The following is a 15,792-nucleotide window of genomic DNA, read 5'->3' on the forward strand; positions in this document are numbered from 1 at the left end:
GTCCTCTCTGTCTTCCACTCATCACCGAGCTGCACCCGCTCGTCGTCGTCGTGTGCCACCACCGCCGCCTGGAGGCCCCGCCGTCGCCGACCATCGTCGCCGCTCGGATCACCCGCCGCCTCACCGTCCTCCTCCTCGTCTCCTCCTCGCCGGACCACCCCGCGCACGCTGCCCGAACCCTACGGCCCTAGTGAGCGCCTCCCCCCTCTCCTCCTCCTTCCCCTGTCCCCGTGTGCGACGCGCCCACGCGTCTGTCGTCGCGACCGTCCAGCCGCCTGATCCATGCTGCTGTCACCGCAGACCGCCGCCCCATGTGCTTCCCGAAGCCGCGCCCGTCGCGGACCTCTGGCCGCGAACGGCTACGCCCAGCCACGCCTCCACGCGCGCCCTGACTGCCCTGTGCGCGCCTTGGCCGCGCGCCTCGCCCGCCTGTGCTTCCCCGGCTCTACACGCACCCGCAGTCGTCAGCGTGCACGCCACCGAACCTCCTCGTCGCTCGCCGCTTCCCTCGCGGTGCCGTTCGGGTCCGTCCCGCTCGGCCTCCGCCTTCCTGCCGCCGGCCCCGCCTCAGGCTGCCGTGCCCGCTGCCGCCCAGGCTCGGCCTTCGCTCGGGCGCCCGCATGCCCCAGCCACCGAGCGGGCTGGTGCCCGCACCCGTTTGCCAACGCCCGTTTGGCCCCTTTGGGCCATTGACAACGGGGCCCCACCCCCAGAATGGTTTTATAAAAAAAAGGGTTTAAAAAAATAATAAATTAATAAAATTAATAATTAATTAAAGAATTAACTAACTAATTAATCCTGATTAGATTAACCTAATCAATTAACTAAACCCTAATTAACCTAACAGAGTATGACAGGTGGGTCCCACTGGACCCACACGTCAGGTTGACCAGGTCAACTGCTGATGTCATGCTGACGTCAGCAAACACTTCTGGATAATGTTGATTTAATTAATTAAATAAATCCTAAAAATGATTTAAATCTTTTAAAATTAATATAAAATAAACCGTAGCTCGGATGGAAAAACTTTGTACATGAAAGTTGCTCAGAACGGCGAGACGAATCCGGATACACAGCTTTCCCCCTCCGGTTCATCTGTCCGAAAACACGAATACTTTTCCGGATGTTTTCCCTCTTCATCGGTACCACCTCGTACCGCGTTAGGGCACACCTAGCATCACGTTTTGTCATGTCATTCATCGTCATGCATTTATTTGCATTATATTTATTGTTTCTTCCCCCTTTACTCTCGTTAGACACCGAGACCGACACCGCTGCTACCCAGTACGACTACGGTGTTGACGACCCCTCTCTCTTACCAGAGCAACCAGGCAAGCCCCCCCCTTTGATCACCAGATATCGCCTACTCTTCTCTATACTGCTTGCATTAGAGTAGTGTAGCATGTTACTGCTTTCCGTTATTCCTATCCTGATGCATAGCCTATCCTTGCTACTACTGTTGTTACCATTACCTGCTATCCTACTGCTTAGTATAGGATGCTAGTGTTCCATCAGTGGCCCTACACTCTTGTCCGTCTACCATGCTATACTACTGGGTCGTGATCACTTCGGGAGGTGATCATGGGCATATACTATATACTTTACACAGTTACATTACCTGTGGTACTGTTCAGAGTTGGGGGCTGAAGGGGCAGGTGGCTCCATCCAAGTAGTGGTGGGCGTGGGTTCCCGACGGCCCCCGACTGTTACTTGAGGCGGAGCGACAGGGCAGGTTTAGACCACCTAGGAGAGAGGTGGGCCTGGCCCTGGTCGGCGTTCGTGGATACATAACACGCTTAACGAGATCTTGGTATTTGATCTGAGTCTGGCCACTGGCTTATACGCACTAACCATCTACGCGGGGACAGTTATGGGCACTCGACGTCGTGGTATCAGCCGAAGCCTTCGTGACATCAGCGACTGAGTGGCGCGCGCCAGATTGGACCGTAAGCCTGCTCTTGTATTAAGGGGGCTAGTTCTGCTTCCGGCCGCGTACGTAACGTGCAGGTGTGCAATGGGCGATGGGCCCAGACCCCTGCGCCATAGGATTTAGACCGGCGTGATGACCTCTCTGTTGTGCCTAGGTAGGGCTGCGACGTGTTGATCTTCCGAGGCCGGGCATGACCCAGGAAAGTGTGTCCGGCCAAATGGGATCGAGCGTGTTGGGATATGTGGTGCACCCCTGCAGGGAAGTTAATCTATTCGAATAGCCGTGATCTTCGGTAACAGGACGACTTGGAGTTGTACCTTGACCTTATGACAACTAGAACCGGATACTTAATAAAACACACCCTTCCAAGTGCCAGATACAACCGGTGATCGCTCTCTCACAGGGCAACGAGGGGAGGATCATCGGTTAGGATTATGCTATGTGATGATACTTGGAGGACTTCAGTCTACTCTCTTCTACATGCTGCAAGACGGAGGCTGCCAGAAGCGTAGGCTTCGAAAGGACTAGCTATCCCCCCTTATCCCGGCTTTCTGCAGTTCAGTCCACGTATAATAGCCTTATTCCAATTGATACCAATGCATACATATGTAGTATAGCTCATTGCTTGCGAGTACTTTGGATGAGTACTCACGGTTGCTTTCTCCCTCTTTTCCCCTTATCCCTTCTACCTGGTTGTCGCAACCAGATGTTGGAGCCCAGGAGCCAGACGCCACCTTCGACGAAGACTCCTACTACACCGGAGGTGCCTACTACTACGTGCTTCCCGCTGACGACGACCAGGAGTAGTTTAGGAGGATCCCAGGCTGGAGGCCTGCGCCTCTTTCGATCTGTATCCCAGTTTGTGCTAGCCTTCTTAAGGCAAACTTGTTTAACTTATGTCTGTACTCAGATATTGTTTGCTTCCGCTGACTCGTCTATGATCGAGCTCTTGTATTCGAGCCCTCGAGGCCTCTGGCTTGTAATATGATGATTCTATGACTTATTTTATTTGTAGAGTTGTGTTGTGATATCTTCCCGTGAGTCCCTGATCTTGATCGTACACGTTTGTGTGTATGATTAGTGTACGATTGAATCGGGGGCGTCACACGAGCATTGGTTCCACGTCCGAGTGGTCGGACATGGACGAATCCTCGAGAAAAAATTGCTCAAATCCATCTATAAAACCGCATCAAAGCTCGCATCAACGAAATTTCTGCGGCCGAGCTACAAGGGGAAGGAAAGGGGCTCACCGGGGCGGCGGCGACCGGTGGCGGCTCGGCGAATCCAGTGCGAGGGCCGACCGGTGGCGACTCGGCAAATCCGGGGCGGGCACGGCTTGAGGCAGTCAATTCGGGGCGGCGGCGACTTCGCAGTGGCTCGGCTCGTCGGATCGGGGGCGGGCGACGCAATTCCGCTGGCAAGAATGGTCGGAATCGCAGGCGGCGGGCGGCCGCGGAAGGGGATGTGGGGAGCGCGCGCTGAAATGTCCCTCCCGCCAACCGCTTTCGTGGGGTACAGGGCACCGACGGGGTGAGGAGGGGGGCTGTGTTTTCACAGGTCGGAGGAGGGATTTTAACACGCTGCTCAAAAAAAATTACAGGTCGGACGCTTTTAAGATTTCTGTTCGGGTCACTTTTTTCACCAAAAACCATAAACTGGCGGTTATTTTGCGGGTCAAAGGTGATATAAGGGGTCTGTTAGGGATGCTCTTAGAGCATCTCCAGCCGTTGGCCCCCCAGGAAGCTTAAAAATCGCAGGGCGAGCCGGCGCTAAAATCGGGTCTGGGGGCGATTGGGTTCCAGCCGCCCCCCACAGGTCGCCCCCAGGCGCCGATATCGGCCCATTTTTGACGCAAATGTGTCCGCTTTTCGGCCCACTTTCGGCGAAAAATCGGCCCGATATCGAGGCAAATCGACCCATATTTGTCGTGGTTCGCGCAAATTCAACAAAAGTATTTTTTATCACATAGTTCATCACAGAAAATCAATAGAAATTAAATAGAAGACAAATCACCGAACACCTGGCGGGTGCAGTGGGCGCAGAGCTGCCGGTATACCGCCCTACGCAGCCGAAGCGCCAGAAAACTCGCCCGGAAGGTGGTGGAGAGGTTGCCGCGACGAAACTTTCTCTTTTTTCCGGCAAGGAATGGCCTATCTAGCGGTGCTGGGCGGTGGGCGGCACCGGGATCGATGGGGTGGTGGCCGAGCGTGCGGGGGTGGGGGGGAATCTAGACGATCGCCTTGACTTTTCACCTGACAGTGTGGCCTAGGCGTGTTTTCCCCTTCCGCCGAAGCCCCCGAGCGCCCCTCCCCCCCCTAGTGTGCTGGGTTCGGCCTGAGATCGTCGGGCCCAAAAACGGACCGAGCCGGCGGATTTCGATGTCTTGGGGGCACGACTGGGGTATTTTTTTTCAATGCCGGCACGAAAAAAGTCCCCAAAACGGGCCGAACCGGCGGATTTCGACGTCTTGGGGCACGACTGGGGTTTTTTTCCGACGTCGGCACGAAAAAAATCGCCTTGGGGGGGCTGTTGGGGGCACGGCGGGAGATGCTCTTACTTTCCTGCTATGATGTGTGTTGTTCTGCCATTGGCATACTTCATGTCGGGTACCTCCTGGTGGTGGGGTTGTTTGCCGGTTCTATCCGGGCTCATTACTTTTCGGGTCCAATGTGTCGGCCACATTTGGTGTGTAGTTCGTCCATGTGTCTGGCGAGTTACTTTTTACCTGAATTCTTAATTGCGCAGCTGCGCCGGATGGACGTTGTGAGCGCACACACGAGCTGTCCGATGTTTGCCCACCTGCTACGCGACAAAACTGCTAAGAAAACGGCCTCCTTCCTCCTCGCTATGTACCTGGCGTTGTCAGGTGGTGGATGTTCACTAAAGATTACCTGCATGCATGTGCTGATGTCATCCCACTTTATTTCGTCTCAATTTTTTTAAACTATAAGACCTCTTTTGGTTCATAGGATAGGATTATCATAGGAATAGGAAATTTGTAGGAAATGAGATGGCATGTATCTCAAATCCTATGAGTAGGAATAGGAAACGAGATGTCATTTGGTTGACACCAAAGAATTTTTTTCATTGAGTCTAGGCTCATTTTTATTTTCCTATGAAGTGTGGAGGATAGGAACCAATCCTATGTAGGAATATGAATCTATTCCTATGAACCAAAGGGCTTTAAAGGAAAAAAAATCCTATAAGAATCCTATCCTCTAAAATTCCTATAAAATTCCTCCAAACCAAAGGAGGCCTAACTTTTGATCCGAGTGTCAAAATGAAAATTCGTTTTCACCATTAGGTTTCTCGCGACGAGATTTTCAAAACTAGATCCCATATGTATATGTTTCGATGAAATTTTTTTAAAGCAACTTTGGTTCTAGTCGAGGCAATTTTAGTACTAAACAGAAGCAACTTCCTTGCATCATGTGTACTAGTGAATTTACCTATCAAGTATATCATAGACAACATAAAAATCATGTGGGGCAAATTTTCATCGTATGTAGGCAACTGAGCATCATTCGTAGGCAACTTTAAAATTACATGGAGGCAACCTTCAATACTAAAGAAGCAACTTGCGTTCAACATATATTATGCATATTTTGCATTCAACCTTCAGCATGTGTGTGTTGGCTAGCCAGTTCGCCGGTGTTGGCTAGTTGAGAAAGTGGGGATGGATGAGAAGTTGCATACGGGGTGATGAGAATTTCATGGAGGACGGATCAGACAATTGCCCACAAAATTACACAAGTTGTTCATAATTTTGGCATGAGTTGCCAGCAAAAACAATTTGAATCTCTGAATATAATAATGGAAAACACACATGTGTTGCTTGTTGAATATACTGGAGTTGCACAAAAACATTCTAAAAGTTGCTAACTTTTTTGTGTGATACTCGAGTGCATAACGATCTTAAAGTTATTGTTCTTGTTTGCCTCCAATAGCCCACCAATGGTGAACTTAGACTTTTCCACATGTGGTTGCTTTTTTCTAGATACCAACTCAGAGTACACATGAGTTGTTTGATGAGTGCACTGTAGTTGTATAAATACACCCCAAAAGTTGCTAACTTTTTTTGTGTACCGCTCGAGTGCATAACAATCTCAAAGTTTTCTACCACAACCAGCAAGTATTCTATCATAACTAGCTTCATCTCCATATTGATAGTGCTATATCTGAGGTAGCCTGTCCTAAGTTGCCTATCATGATTAGTGAGTAGTCTAACCTTATCCTATGTTGCATAGAATACCTGTTCGATATGGTAAACAACTTAGTTTCATATATAGGCAACTTAATAACATTGACATGTAACTTTTTAATATATTTTAGGCAACTGAAATAGTAATGGCGGTCAACTGAGCATCTCTGATAGGCAACTTCATAGTGTTTCTAAGCAACTTAGAAAAAAAAACAATGATAAGCAACTTCATAATATTATAGTGAACTAATTACAAAGTTAGACAACTGAGAAGCAATGGAAGGTAACTAATTACCAATAGCAGGTAACTAGACATCAATGGTAGGCCAATTTCATAGTATTGTAGGCAACTGGACATCAATGATAGCCAACTAAACATTCAGGATAGGCAACTGAGCAGCTATGGTAGCCAAGTTGTGATAATGTTAGCAAAATTCATTGATACACGTAGTGCAATGAAGTTGCTTATATGTAGCACTAAAGGTGTCTCATATTTTGTGTGATTTTCTCTTTTTTTTTACACTAACCAACCTAATAGGTAGTCCTACTAGGAAAAAAATGAAGTTGCCTTCCTATAACACTAAAGTTGTCTCCATCGGACCCAAAGTTGCCTCAAAAAAAAGTTCAACGAAACCTATCAATATGAGATCTAGTTTTGAAGAACTCGCCACGAAAAACTCGGATGTGAAAACGAAACTGAATTTGAACGCTTCAATCAAAAGTTACAGTTTTTTAATCTTTTTTAACACCCAAATAAATGAACGTGCAGACAAGATTCTTTTTTTTTTATGGATCACATCAGGCGCGTCGGCTGCTCTTTCCATATTTGAAAGAGCGCTCGTTCCCACCAGCGGGCGCCCGTCCTACTTTTTATGTTTTCCAGCATTGGTTCTTTTGGTTTGCTTCTTTGCAATCTACGGTAGGAATGACCTATGTCGCTCGTCGTCCTATAGCGACATCTTTCGAATAAATATTTTTGCTCCGCTATCTTATCTAGGAAGATTCTCAGATTCTCTTGTTATGTGAAACTTGGCATCACACAACAGGCCTTTAGGCGTTCTCCCAGTGACAGATTCTGATGTACTCCCTCGGTCCAGAAATACTTGTCATTGAAATGAATGCGACAAGTAATTCCGGACGAAGGGAGTAAAAACAGACGATAAACATCTAGATTCAGGGTACACCAAAAATATCAGTCATCAATGTGCAATTCCTTGTAACTATGATCTTTGTTGCAATTTACAACATGTCGAAGATTGAAATGAACGACACAAATGACTGACTAGTAGCCGTGGAAAACCTTTCCAGACGCTAAAAGGACGACGAGCTTTTCCAATAGCAGCTCGGAATCCTGACCAAGGGCATCCGACCCCTGGCATTGCAATATAAACTTGACCTCCCAACAAAAAAGGGGAGCCAAACTGAAGAAATAACCAATCGATCAAACCGAGGACCTAACAATAAATATCAAACAGATCTACCAAATAACCTGACCAGACTAGATTTGATTTGGTAGAAAGAAAAGGCACTGAGTATATACATGATTTGTGCACCGATCGAGTGGGGAAAGGAATGTGGAGGTCGCTAGCGGAAGGACCACATCCGCTTAGTCCTTTCTTTGGTGTAGGAAAGTAAATCCAGAATTCTCCCGGATCAAAGGTGGCATATCAACGTCCGTTACCTCGATTTCTGTCATTGACTTTGAGATGTCATCCACCGAGAATGGAATGCTGTGGTTTGAAGTATCATGAGCAATGTTAGACCAGGGACATTTCTGCCGTAAACTAATTATTGAACTTGGAACACGAAATAACCTTGAATCGTCATCCAACAAGAAAGAACTGCTCACTGCATTGTTCGAGTCTTCTGTCATCATTATTCTCATACTTGAGATGACCTACAACCAATTTGGTTCACTGTCAGAAACGAGAACTAGTAATGGGACATAGATAGCACCACTTGCTGACACAGTAACATATGAAACTTGAATAAACCAGTAATTACCCCCTCCTTCCCATAATATAAGAGCGTTTTTGACACATCAAGTATAACAAGCTTACCTCTGACGAAACAGTGTGGGTGCCATATTTGTCATCCCAATACATTGTACTGATTCGATATAGCTGTTGTATGCTAAGGACCTGAAAGTTTTTGAAGTATGTGTTAAGTCACAAGTCACAACTAATATATGCTTTAATGATTGCCGAAACTTAAGTGAATTCAAAGTCACTTACAGGGCACAAATCGTTGGTGATTTCTTTCAATGTTTTCTTTGGCTTTTGATGAATTACCTGATAATACAAGTACACGTCTCATTAGGTTACATACCTTTTTTACTCACAAGGTTGCAAATAGACATCTAATCAGTATAGAACACATACAAGGAATCCAACGGCCTGCCTAATATGCTTCAACTCTTCCCAGGAAGAACCTGCATACTGTACACCACATAAAATTAGCACACAAATTAATATCACCAAGGGAAAAAATCATCAGTACCCACCTCTTCAGTGGCATAAATGCACCACTGCTCTAACTCAGCCAATCCAGCTTTGACATATTCTCCGTTGCTAAATGAACAGCACTCACGTCGGAGGAGAAGACTGCAAGATACAGGATATCTTAAAATCCTAACGGGAAGAAGTAAAATGTACCGCCAGTAGAGCAAGAGCCATCTCTTACCTATTGAACAGCTGGACATTAATAAACGAAAATATCTGAGTGAACACCTTGCTGATTAAGAATGAAGGGACCTGGCGTATCAATAAAATACATGTTAATGCATACTCAAAAATAGTGTGTCCATTTAGGGGTTTTAGCTTGCATACATAATTGGCTTTCAAAACATTCAGGTAGTTTGTTAATATTTTCACAATACTCTGCCAATGTGCGATCAGAGTTTGTTGGGCCAAGGCATTTGCTTGAGAACGAGATCCTTTTATCAAACTTGCACGAGATGTTCTTGGTGCCTGCACAATAAGTAAAAGTAAAAAATAAACCCTGAAGTTCACTGTTTTTCTGCGAAATAAGAGAAATTATAGTGCCAATAAATCATACCTGGATGCAAAGACCAAGCAATGGAGATATCTCTTTCTTCAGATTGTCTCTAATCATTCCATATATCTTCTCGAGGAAAGCTGTAAGTTGTTGCTTGAAAAGCAGAGCAGGATACTTGGCTTCAACTTGACGAAGATCACCTAGTCCTCCAATCAAGCGGCTACCAAGAAAAGGTCGCGCAGCACTTTGTGGTGAAGCTCGAATTCCCTTGTGTATTCAGAAACAACAAAATTAAGATTTGTTCAGACTATAAAATCAGCGAGGGCAGGATAAAGATGTTTTACCGAAAAAACCCTCCCAAACGATGCAGCAGTTGACCTTCGCCTCTGAGGAGTGAGTCCAGCTGCTCCAGTCGTTTTCAGTGTCCGTTGCAGAAGTAGGAGTAATGTGGATGAATTGGAGAGCCAATACGCTAACTTGTCGTTATTGTCCTGGACCTTTGGAAAGGAACAATTCGAACATGACTACATAGCAGTACACATAGAGAATAAATGAAAAAGGAATATATAAACCTATGTTGTTGCAGCATTTTAGATTTTAATTTTTATTATTGCCCCTTCTATTTATATGTGTTATTCAAGGTCTATCATGAAGGCCTAAGATATCAGTTCATTAAATCAAACTAAACAAAATGTGAGTATTTCTCCCAGAAAGAAGGGTTCTTAAAGAAACACGAGATAGGTATGACCTACCTCTATAGCAGAGCCTACTGTTTGAATAATACGGTCAAAAACACCAGTTCTTTCAACTTCAAATGATCTCCAGTGCAGAAGACACCTGTATATAACACAAGCTGCAATAGCCCTACCACTGGAGAATCCCAAATCTTGTGATACACACTTGATTAGCAGGTCTTGGTTTTCCTGGAGCATAAAATTCAAATATATATGATGTTAACCAAAAAATATTTATGATGAAAAAGAAATCTCATTAGAAACATAAATGATACAATTTCAGGATCAAAGAAGAAAAAAAGGTACATAACTCGGGAAGATTAAACAAAGAAAGGAGTGGTCAACAAGTAGCACACCTGTTGCTTCTCGTTAAGTGATTTTTGAGGCTTCTCCTCAGCCTCAAGCTCTTTGAGATTCAGTGAGATGGGGGTTACATCCTGCACAAAGATATTAACATAGGAAAGTTATTTATTATAGCAGTTACTTTTTGAAGTATAAGTCATCTATATGGTTATGTTCTTTCCACTTACTGGTGAAGATTTTACCTCCCCATTCGGAGCATTCACAATCTCCGGAGTTCTCAGCTGACAAAGTCAGTTAATTTGAAATATTATGTCATTTTGATGAAAATAAGAGTATATTTGTACAGAATGCAAGTGCCAGGGATATGACATACTTGGAAAGGAGACTTGGGATAGGCAGCTAATGCTTTCGCAGTAGGAGAAATTGCAACAGCCTGTTGACGAAGCACCTTGTTCTCTGACTCCATGTTAGTTGCTTTCTCTTCCAGCCTGATTACGTTTTCAAGACAATACTATTAAATAGTTATGCAGAATAAAACAAACACTACTGAACCACTAAACAGAGATCATCCTTAACAAGCAAAACATCAAAATACAGCCAAATGAATCAACAATAACTGGTAGTTCTATTTCGATTGTACCTCTGGGCAGTGTCCTGAAGTTGCTCAATCTTTTTCTCTGCGCCTTCGAATTTCTTCATTAGTTCTTCATTTCTCCGTTCAGCTTCAGCATGTTCTTTCTTTGCAGTCTCTGTGGCTTGCCTTTCAGTTTGCAGCAAAGCCTGTAAAATCAAGATACAGCGTAACTTTGACTTTGTCATACAATAACATGATTTCCGATTCCAAGCCTGCATCGCCCTTTAGTGCAGAGGCCACGGGGTAATAAAAGCTTCCATTAACTTCAAAATGAACTCACATGTCAATGTTGTCAATGAAAAATGTCGTAACATATGATGACCATGTTTCCAAAACATTAGGGTAAACATACGCGGTATGTTTTACATGGACTGATTCTCCATAATCGTTCAAGACCAACAAGACCAAGTACCCGATAAAATAAAACAACCGCATGAGAAGTGTAGAAATAATTCAGCTGACACCATACCTTCAGTTGATCAACTTCAGCTGTTAGCGAGTTAACTTTTTCAGTGTCTTCGACCAATACAGGAGTCTCTTTGATTACTGGAGGTGCTTCTTCAATTGCCTTTCTCGCTGCTTCTCTTTCCTTAGTGGCCATGGTCTTTGCTTCTTCAACTTGAAGCTGTAGGTCATGCAATGTTTCTTGCAGCTTAGCAATTTCCTGAGCTTTTGCTTCCTCAAGGTCAGTCTGCACAAAGGAACATTAAACATAAATCACATGTTATCAATGCTCAAATAGGGTCATTGGTACTATGACCGAAATGAACAAATCACAGGTACCCTTAATCGCTTCTCCAGTCCTAAGCGCCATGTTAACTCTTCAACGCGCTTCTCAAGCTTATCTTTGGCCTCTTTGAGGGCTCCAGTTTCTCTTGCGGCCTGCAGATGATTCATGGATAACACAAAAATGACATATGGGCCATGGTAAAAGCATTGAAAGAATGCAAAGCGTAAGGGGCATTACCATCTTGAGATTTCTGAGCTCTCTTCTTGCAAGCCTTTGTCTCCACGCACACTGGTAAGTAAGAACTGCTCGCTGCATATTCTTGTAATGTGAATAGTCTCTGTGGCAGCGCCATCGAGCCTGTGTTCAAAATGGAATGTTATAAGCTGCTTTTATATTAACGAGGCAGGGTAGAGAATTGTGAAGTTTTGGAAACTTGATGAACGTCAAGCCATGAAATGCTTCGTAAAAAATGAAGAATATAACTAATAGCAATTTGATCAAAACAGAGCGTACTTGGATATGGACAGCTGCTTTAGTTTCCTTTCTGAATCTGAATTCTTTGCGAGCAGACATTGCCCTTAAGCCAGTTTGCAGCGTGACTGTAGCTGCTTGCAGTAGTAAATAAGATTCGCGTGCTTTGTGACGACGCACATTTTTTTGTATTTTGACTGCTGCTGCTTCTCGCCTCATGCATTCGTACAAATTACGAACCAAGGTCCCTGAGTTACAACAGGGAAAATGAAGAGCACATGAAATCTGTAGAGTGCTACAGCAACTCCATTACAGGATATGGCACCAGCATCACTCTGCTCTACATAACCATCGGCGCCCGCGCACACACACACACACATATTATATATATAGAGAGAGAGAGAAGGGTGGTACCTCTAACAAAAGATTGTAGATGCGTTGCTGATCTTCTAACCAAAACAAACTGTTTCCGTGCAATATATGTACGCATTAGTCTCTGTATAATTCTTGCTGCTTTCCCTAACACTTCTGCCCTCCGTGCATCCAAATCAGCCATTTGTCCAGCTCTCAGGAATACCTTTGTTTTTCCTATCTGTAAGTCAACCAAATGGACCATGTAAGAATTAAGAACGGCTTGAGTCTACGTACAACTTATTTTACATGACAAAATTTCTGAAATTGAAGTAGATAATACAATCAAATCTACAGCAACAGTGTTTAGCTAAACGATGAAATGACTAGTAATGTTGAGAAAAGTGAGTTCATTCAACATGCCAACACCCATGTGCTGCAATCCATATCTGGAAGATGGATCCTTTTTCATTGATGTCAAGATGTTGCCACAGATAGGACAGTAAATAAGGATCACACATAAGAAACATCTCAGATATTGTTCTTGGAGTTCAATTTCAAAATTTTATGTAAATGAAAGAACATCGAGTCATATAAAGGGAAATTATATTTCAGTTCACCAACATCATCGTGTCGTGCTAAAATGTCCCCTGATTGAAATCCAATGGTAGTACTAAATATCACAAAAAGTCAGATGAAATGGGTGATGGATCCTAGTAGTAGTTCGGGTTCCATGTCCTACCTGGTAGTTCTCCAACTTCATTTTTTCCAGAATCTTTTGGCATGCAATCTTATCGTCGTTACTGGACATAAGAATGTACAAGCAAAAAACATATACTAATCAATAACTTGAAAATATAATTAAATGACAAATAAATGAGTAGAAGGCTCTATTGTGATTTCTGTGTGAATTGCTTACCTTCCTTCTAGAAGTTCAGGGCCAAGAACACCAAAGCGATTAACAAATTCATAGAATGTTTTTCTTGTGGGGTATCCAGCACAGCTTATCCTGATAGCTTCAAGAACACCCTGCAAAGTAGGTATTAGTTCAACATATGGCAACGATAAGAATAATAAAAGAGTATACGACTCTTACTCCACATCGTAGTTGTTGTATAACATTTGTGTTCTCAAAAATGGCTGGCTTGAGGAGATTGTTTGGCTTCACACATCTAATATAATGGGGTTCAGTAGAGCTCAAGGTCTCCATGAGAGACTGAAGTTGCAGCTGAGAATCAAACAGAAAGAATGTCAACGGAAAGGAAGTCAAGAGCACTATAAGGACTAAGGAGAATCAAGATATTTACAATCTCTATTTAAAGGACTGGATCATGAGAAATTGTTACTATTTTCGAAGAGTTAACAGTTAATAAAGACTTAGGCACTCGTCATAGTCGCATAGACACTTTGAACTTTCTAATTGGCGCTACTAAATACATGCAAACCAACATTTCTGTCACTAACTCATGAAGGGAGGAACTATGTAGGGGCGTCATCATACGCTGCAATCAAGGCAACCAAAGGATCAAGTACAACAAATGTATGAAGGGCATCTGAGCAACAATGGACATACAAGATCGTATACAATACACCAAACTTTCCGATAAACAGCACCAATGTAGTGGTACAGATATACAAATTTTAAACACACCCACATGCATTAAGTTCTAAGTGTTGTGCAGGTATAGTACTCGATTTATTAAATTACAATATTTTGATGCGCATTCCAGATTCAATATTCACAAGCTTACAAATTTTCATGCACTTAATATTTCAATATAGACCAAATTCATGACATGTACCCATAGGAGTACAGCACATACAGTTAACAGTTTCATAGTCATATGTGCTCAGCTGCTCACAGTAGACCTGAGAAAAAGTGAACCAGCCCTTCAGGCTTGGCCCAGCCCCAGCCCAGCCCAGGCCCAGGTTTAGACCGAGCATGGGCAAAAAAATGTTGGGGACAACATCTCTATTAGCCCATCTTGGTACAGTTTTATTCATTTTTGGGTACAAGCCTGTGGGTTACCTATCCAACTGCCTTAACAGGACAGCCTGGCAGCTCAAGTGCCCCAAATCAAATCAGGCCTAAACCCAGCCAGATCAAAGATTTGACCAGCTCTAGTTCAAAGTAACATATCAAATCGCAAAAAAGTCCATCTTGCATGAAAAGGCTGTCAAATCTGCCCAAAACAACTTCATACTGCCAAGTATGACAGCTGCAAGAAATTCAGCAGGGACATGTCCAAGGTTAATACAGATGAGAGTGCAACGTGGATATCATCTTTAACAGTGACAAAGTGACAGTGGCATCCATAGGTTCTTCAGAGTCTAAGATAATCTACCGGCAACTGGTGCTTAATGAATTATACCCTAAATAGCTTCTCAAAGAAACGAGGATTTCATTTAATGCAACAAAGTGATATACACCAATAAAAATTAAATCAAGTAGAACTTCACCTTAAAACGTGACCCAATAGATGAAAATTTTGAAGACTTTGATGATTCTTCAGGGAGTGAAGGGAATAAACTAGCTACAAAAGGACATGAAGAAGCATTCAGCAAATCCTGATGTTCTGCCACTACATAATCTTTGTTCTTGTCTAAGAAATGATCAGCCTGGTATGTCACCTGTGGATGATAAAAAAAAGTGCCTAATTAGTATGGTATTATATTCTATATGAGCAATCGAGCATGCTTATCGTTTGATGAAGAAAGCTCACATCGCCAGCATAATGGACAACTGTAAAGTCTGTACGTGAAAGCTTTGGTTTGACGAATCGCTTGTTATTCTTAAATGTTGTATACAGCTTCTGTGCAAATGTCTCATGTGTTGATCTGGGAAACATACTGCACATGATATTGGAAAACATTGTTAAGACACAAGATGTCACACATCAGTTACGACAACACACAATCATACTAGACATCATGGCAATTGAAGCAATCCATGTTTCAAAAAAAAAAATTGAAGCAATCCATGTTGCTTGCAAGTGGGCTGGAATGGCAACTGGAAGTTCCAAAACATACCATGCTTCATCCAGAAGCGCAATCAATCCACCTTTCTGAAAATAGCAGAAAACATGTTACTGTTATTGTATATAACAAAATATACAGAATACTTGTAATACCAATATGTCCATTCTAGTGTTCATGATCAATACTAATGGTTGTTTAGCCACCCCTTAGCTCATCATAGAATTACAAGCGTCACAACTTGTTCAAAGCTCCCAGGGCCAGTGCCAGGAATGCTGGAGATACTAGGACCATCATGCAAAAAGCTCAACAATTCAAAGAAACCCAAGATGCAGCAGCAAGAAAGGAGCAAGGTACATGTCCCACTCCTTTCTCTCTCTTCAATAACCCCTATTTCCTAACAGTGGCATCTAAAATAGGAATTGATGTGGATCCTAAAGAGATTAATGTAGTTAGTTTACCTAT

The 15,792-nt window shown here is 43.5% G+C and overlaps 1 protein-coding gene across 3 annotated transcripts in view; it reads right to left on the reverse strand.

Annotated features, from left to right (window-relative positions):
• Positions 1-7,299: 7,299 nt before the first annotated feature.
• Positions 7,300-15,792, reverse strand: part of LOC119268261 (myosin-17-like) — a 24,414-nt gene continuing 15,921 nt past the window's right edge. The window contains exons 14-39 of one of the 3 annotated variants that reach the window (XM_037549853.1): positions 15,382-15,416; positions 15,075-15,201; positions 14,812-14,982; positions 13,448-13,579; positions 13,271-13,380; positions 13,094-13,154; positions 12,415-12,592; positions 12,043-12,248; positions 11,767-11,886; positions 11,583-11,681; positions 11,269-11,490; positions 10,806-10,945; positions 10,539-10,653; positions 10,393-10,446; positions 10,219-10,299; positions 9,881-10,051; positions 9,473-9,625; positions 9,189-9,395; positions 8,960-9,100; positions 8,814-8,884; positions 8,635-8,734; positions 8,513-8,569; positions 8,366-8,422; positions 8,192-8,272; positions 7,946-8,028; positions 7,300-7,861 (exon numbers count right to left, since the gene is read on the reverse strand). In XM_037549853.1, coding sequence (XP_037405750.1) covers positions 7,738-7,861; positions 7,946-8,028; positions 8,192-8,272; positions 8,366-8,422; positions 8,513-8,569; positions 8,635-8,734; positions 8,814-8,884; positions 8,960-9,100; positions 9,189-9,395; positions 9,473-9,625; positions 9,881-10,051; positions 10,219-10,299; positions 10,393-10,446; positions 10,539-10,653; positions 10,806-10,945; positions 11,269-11,490; positions 11,583-11,681; positions 11,767-11,886; positions 12,043-12,248; positions 12,415-12,592; positions 13,094-13,154; positions 13,271-13,380; positions 13,448-13,579; positions 14,812-14,982; positions 15,075-15,201; positions 15,382-15,416 — 3,096 coding nt within the window. In that variant the 3' untranslated portion in view covers positions 7,300-7,737. Of the gene's footprint in view, positions 8,029-8,191; positions 8,273-8,365; positions 8,423-8,512; positions 8,570-8,634; positions 8,735-8,813; positions 8,885-8,959; positions 9,101-9,188; positions 9,396-9,472; positions 9,626-9,880; positions 10,052-10,218; positions 10,300-10,392; positions 10,447-10,538; positions 10,654-10,805; positions 10,946-11,268; positions 11,491-11,582; positions 11,682-11,766; positions 11,887-12,042; positions 12,249-12,414; positions 12,593-13,093; positions 13,155-13,270; positions 13,381-13,447; positions 13,580-14,811; positions 14,983-15,074; positions 15,202-15,381; positions 15,417-15,792 lie in introns of all 3 variants that reach the window. The other 2 variants (XM_037549852.1, XM_037549851.1) reach the window with 2 other exon arrangements.

This window comes from Triticum dicoccoides, chromosome 3A, assembly GCF_002162155.2.
Source record: "Triticum dicoccoides isolate Atlit2015 ecotype Zavitan chromosome 3A, WEW_v2.0, whole genome shotgun sequence".
Classification (NCBI taxonomy): domain Eukaryota; kingdom Viridiplantae; phylum Streptophyta; class Magnoliopsida; order Poales; family Poaceae; genus Triticum; species Triticum dicoccoides.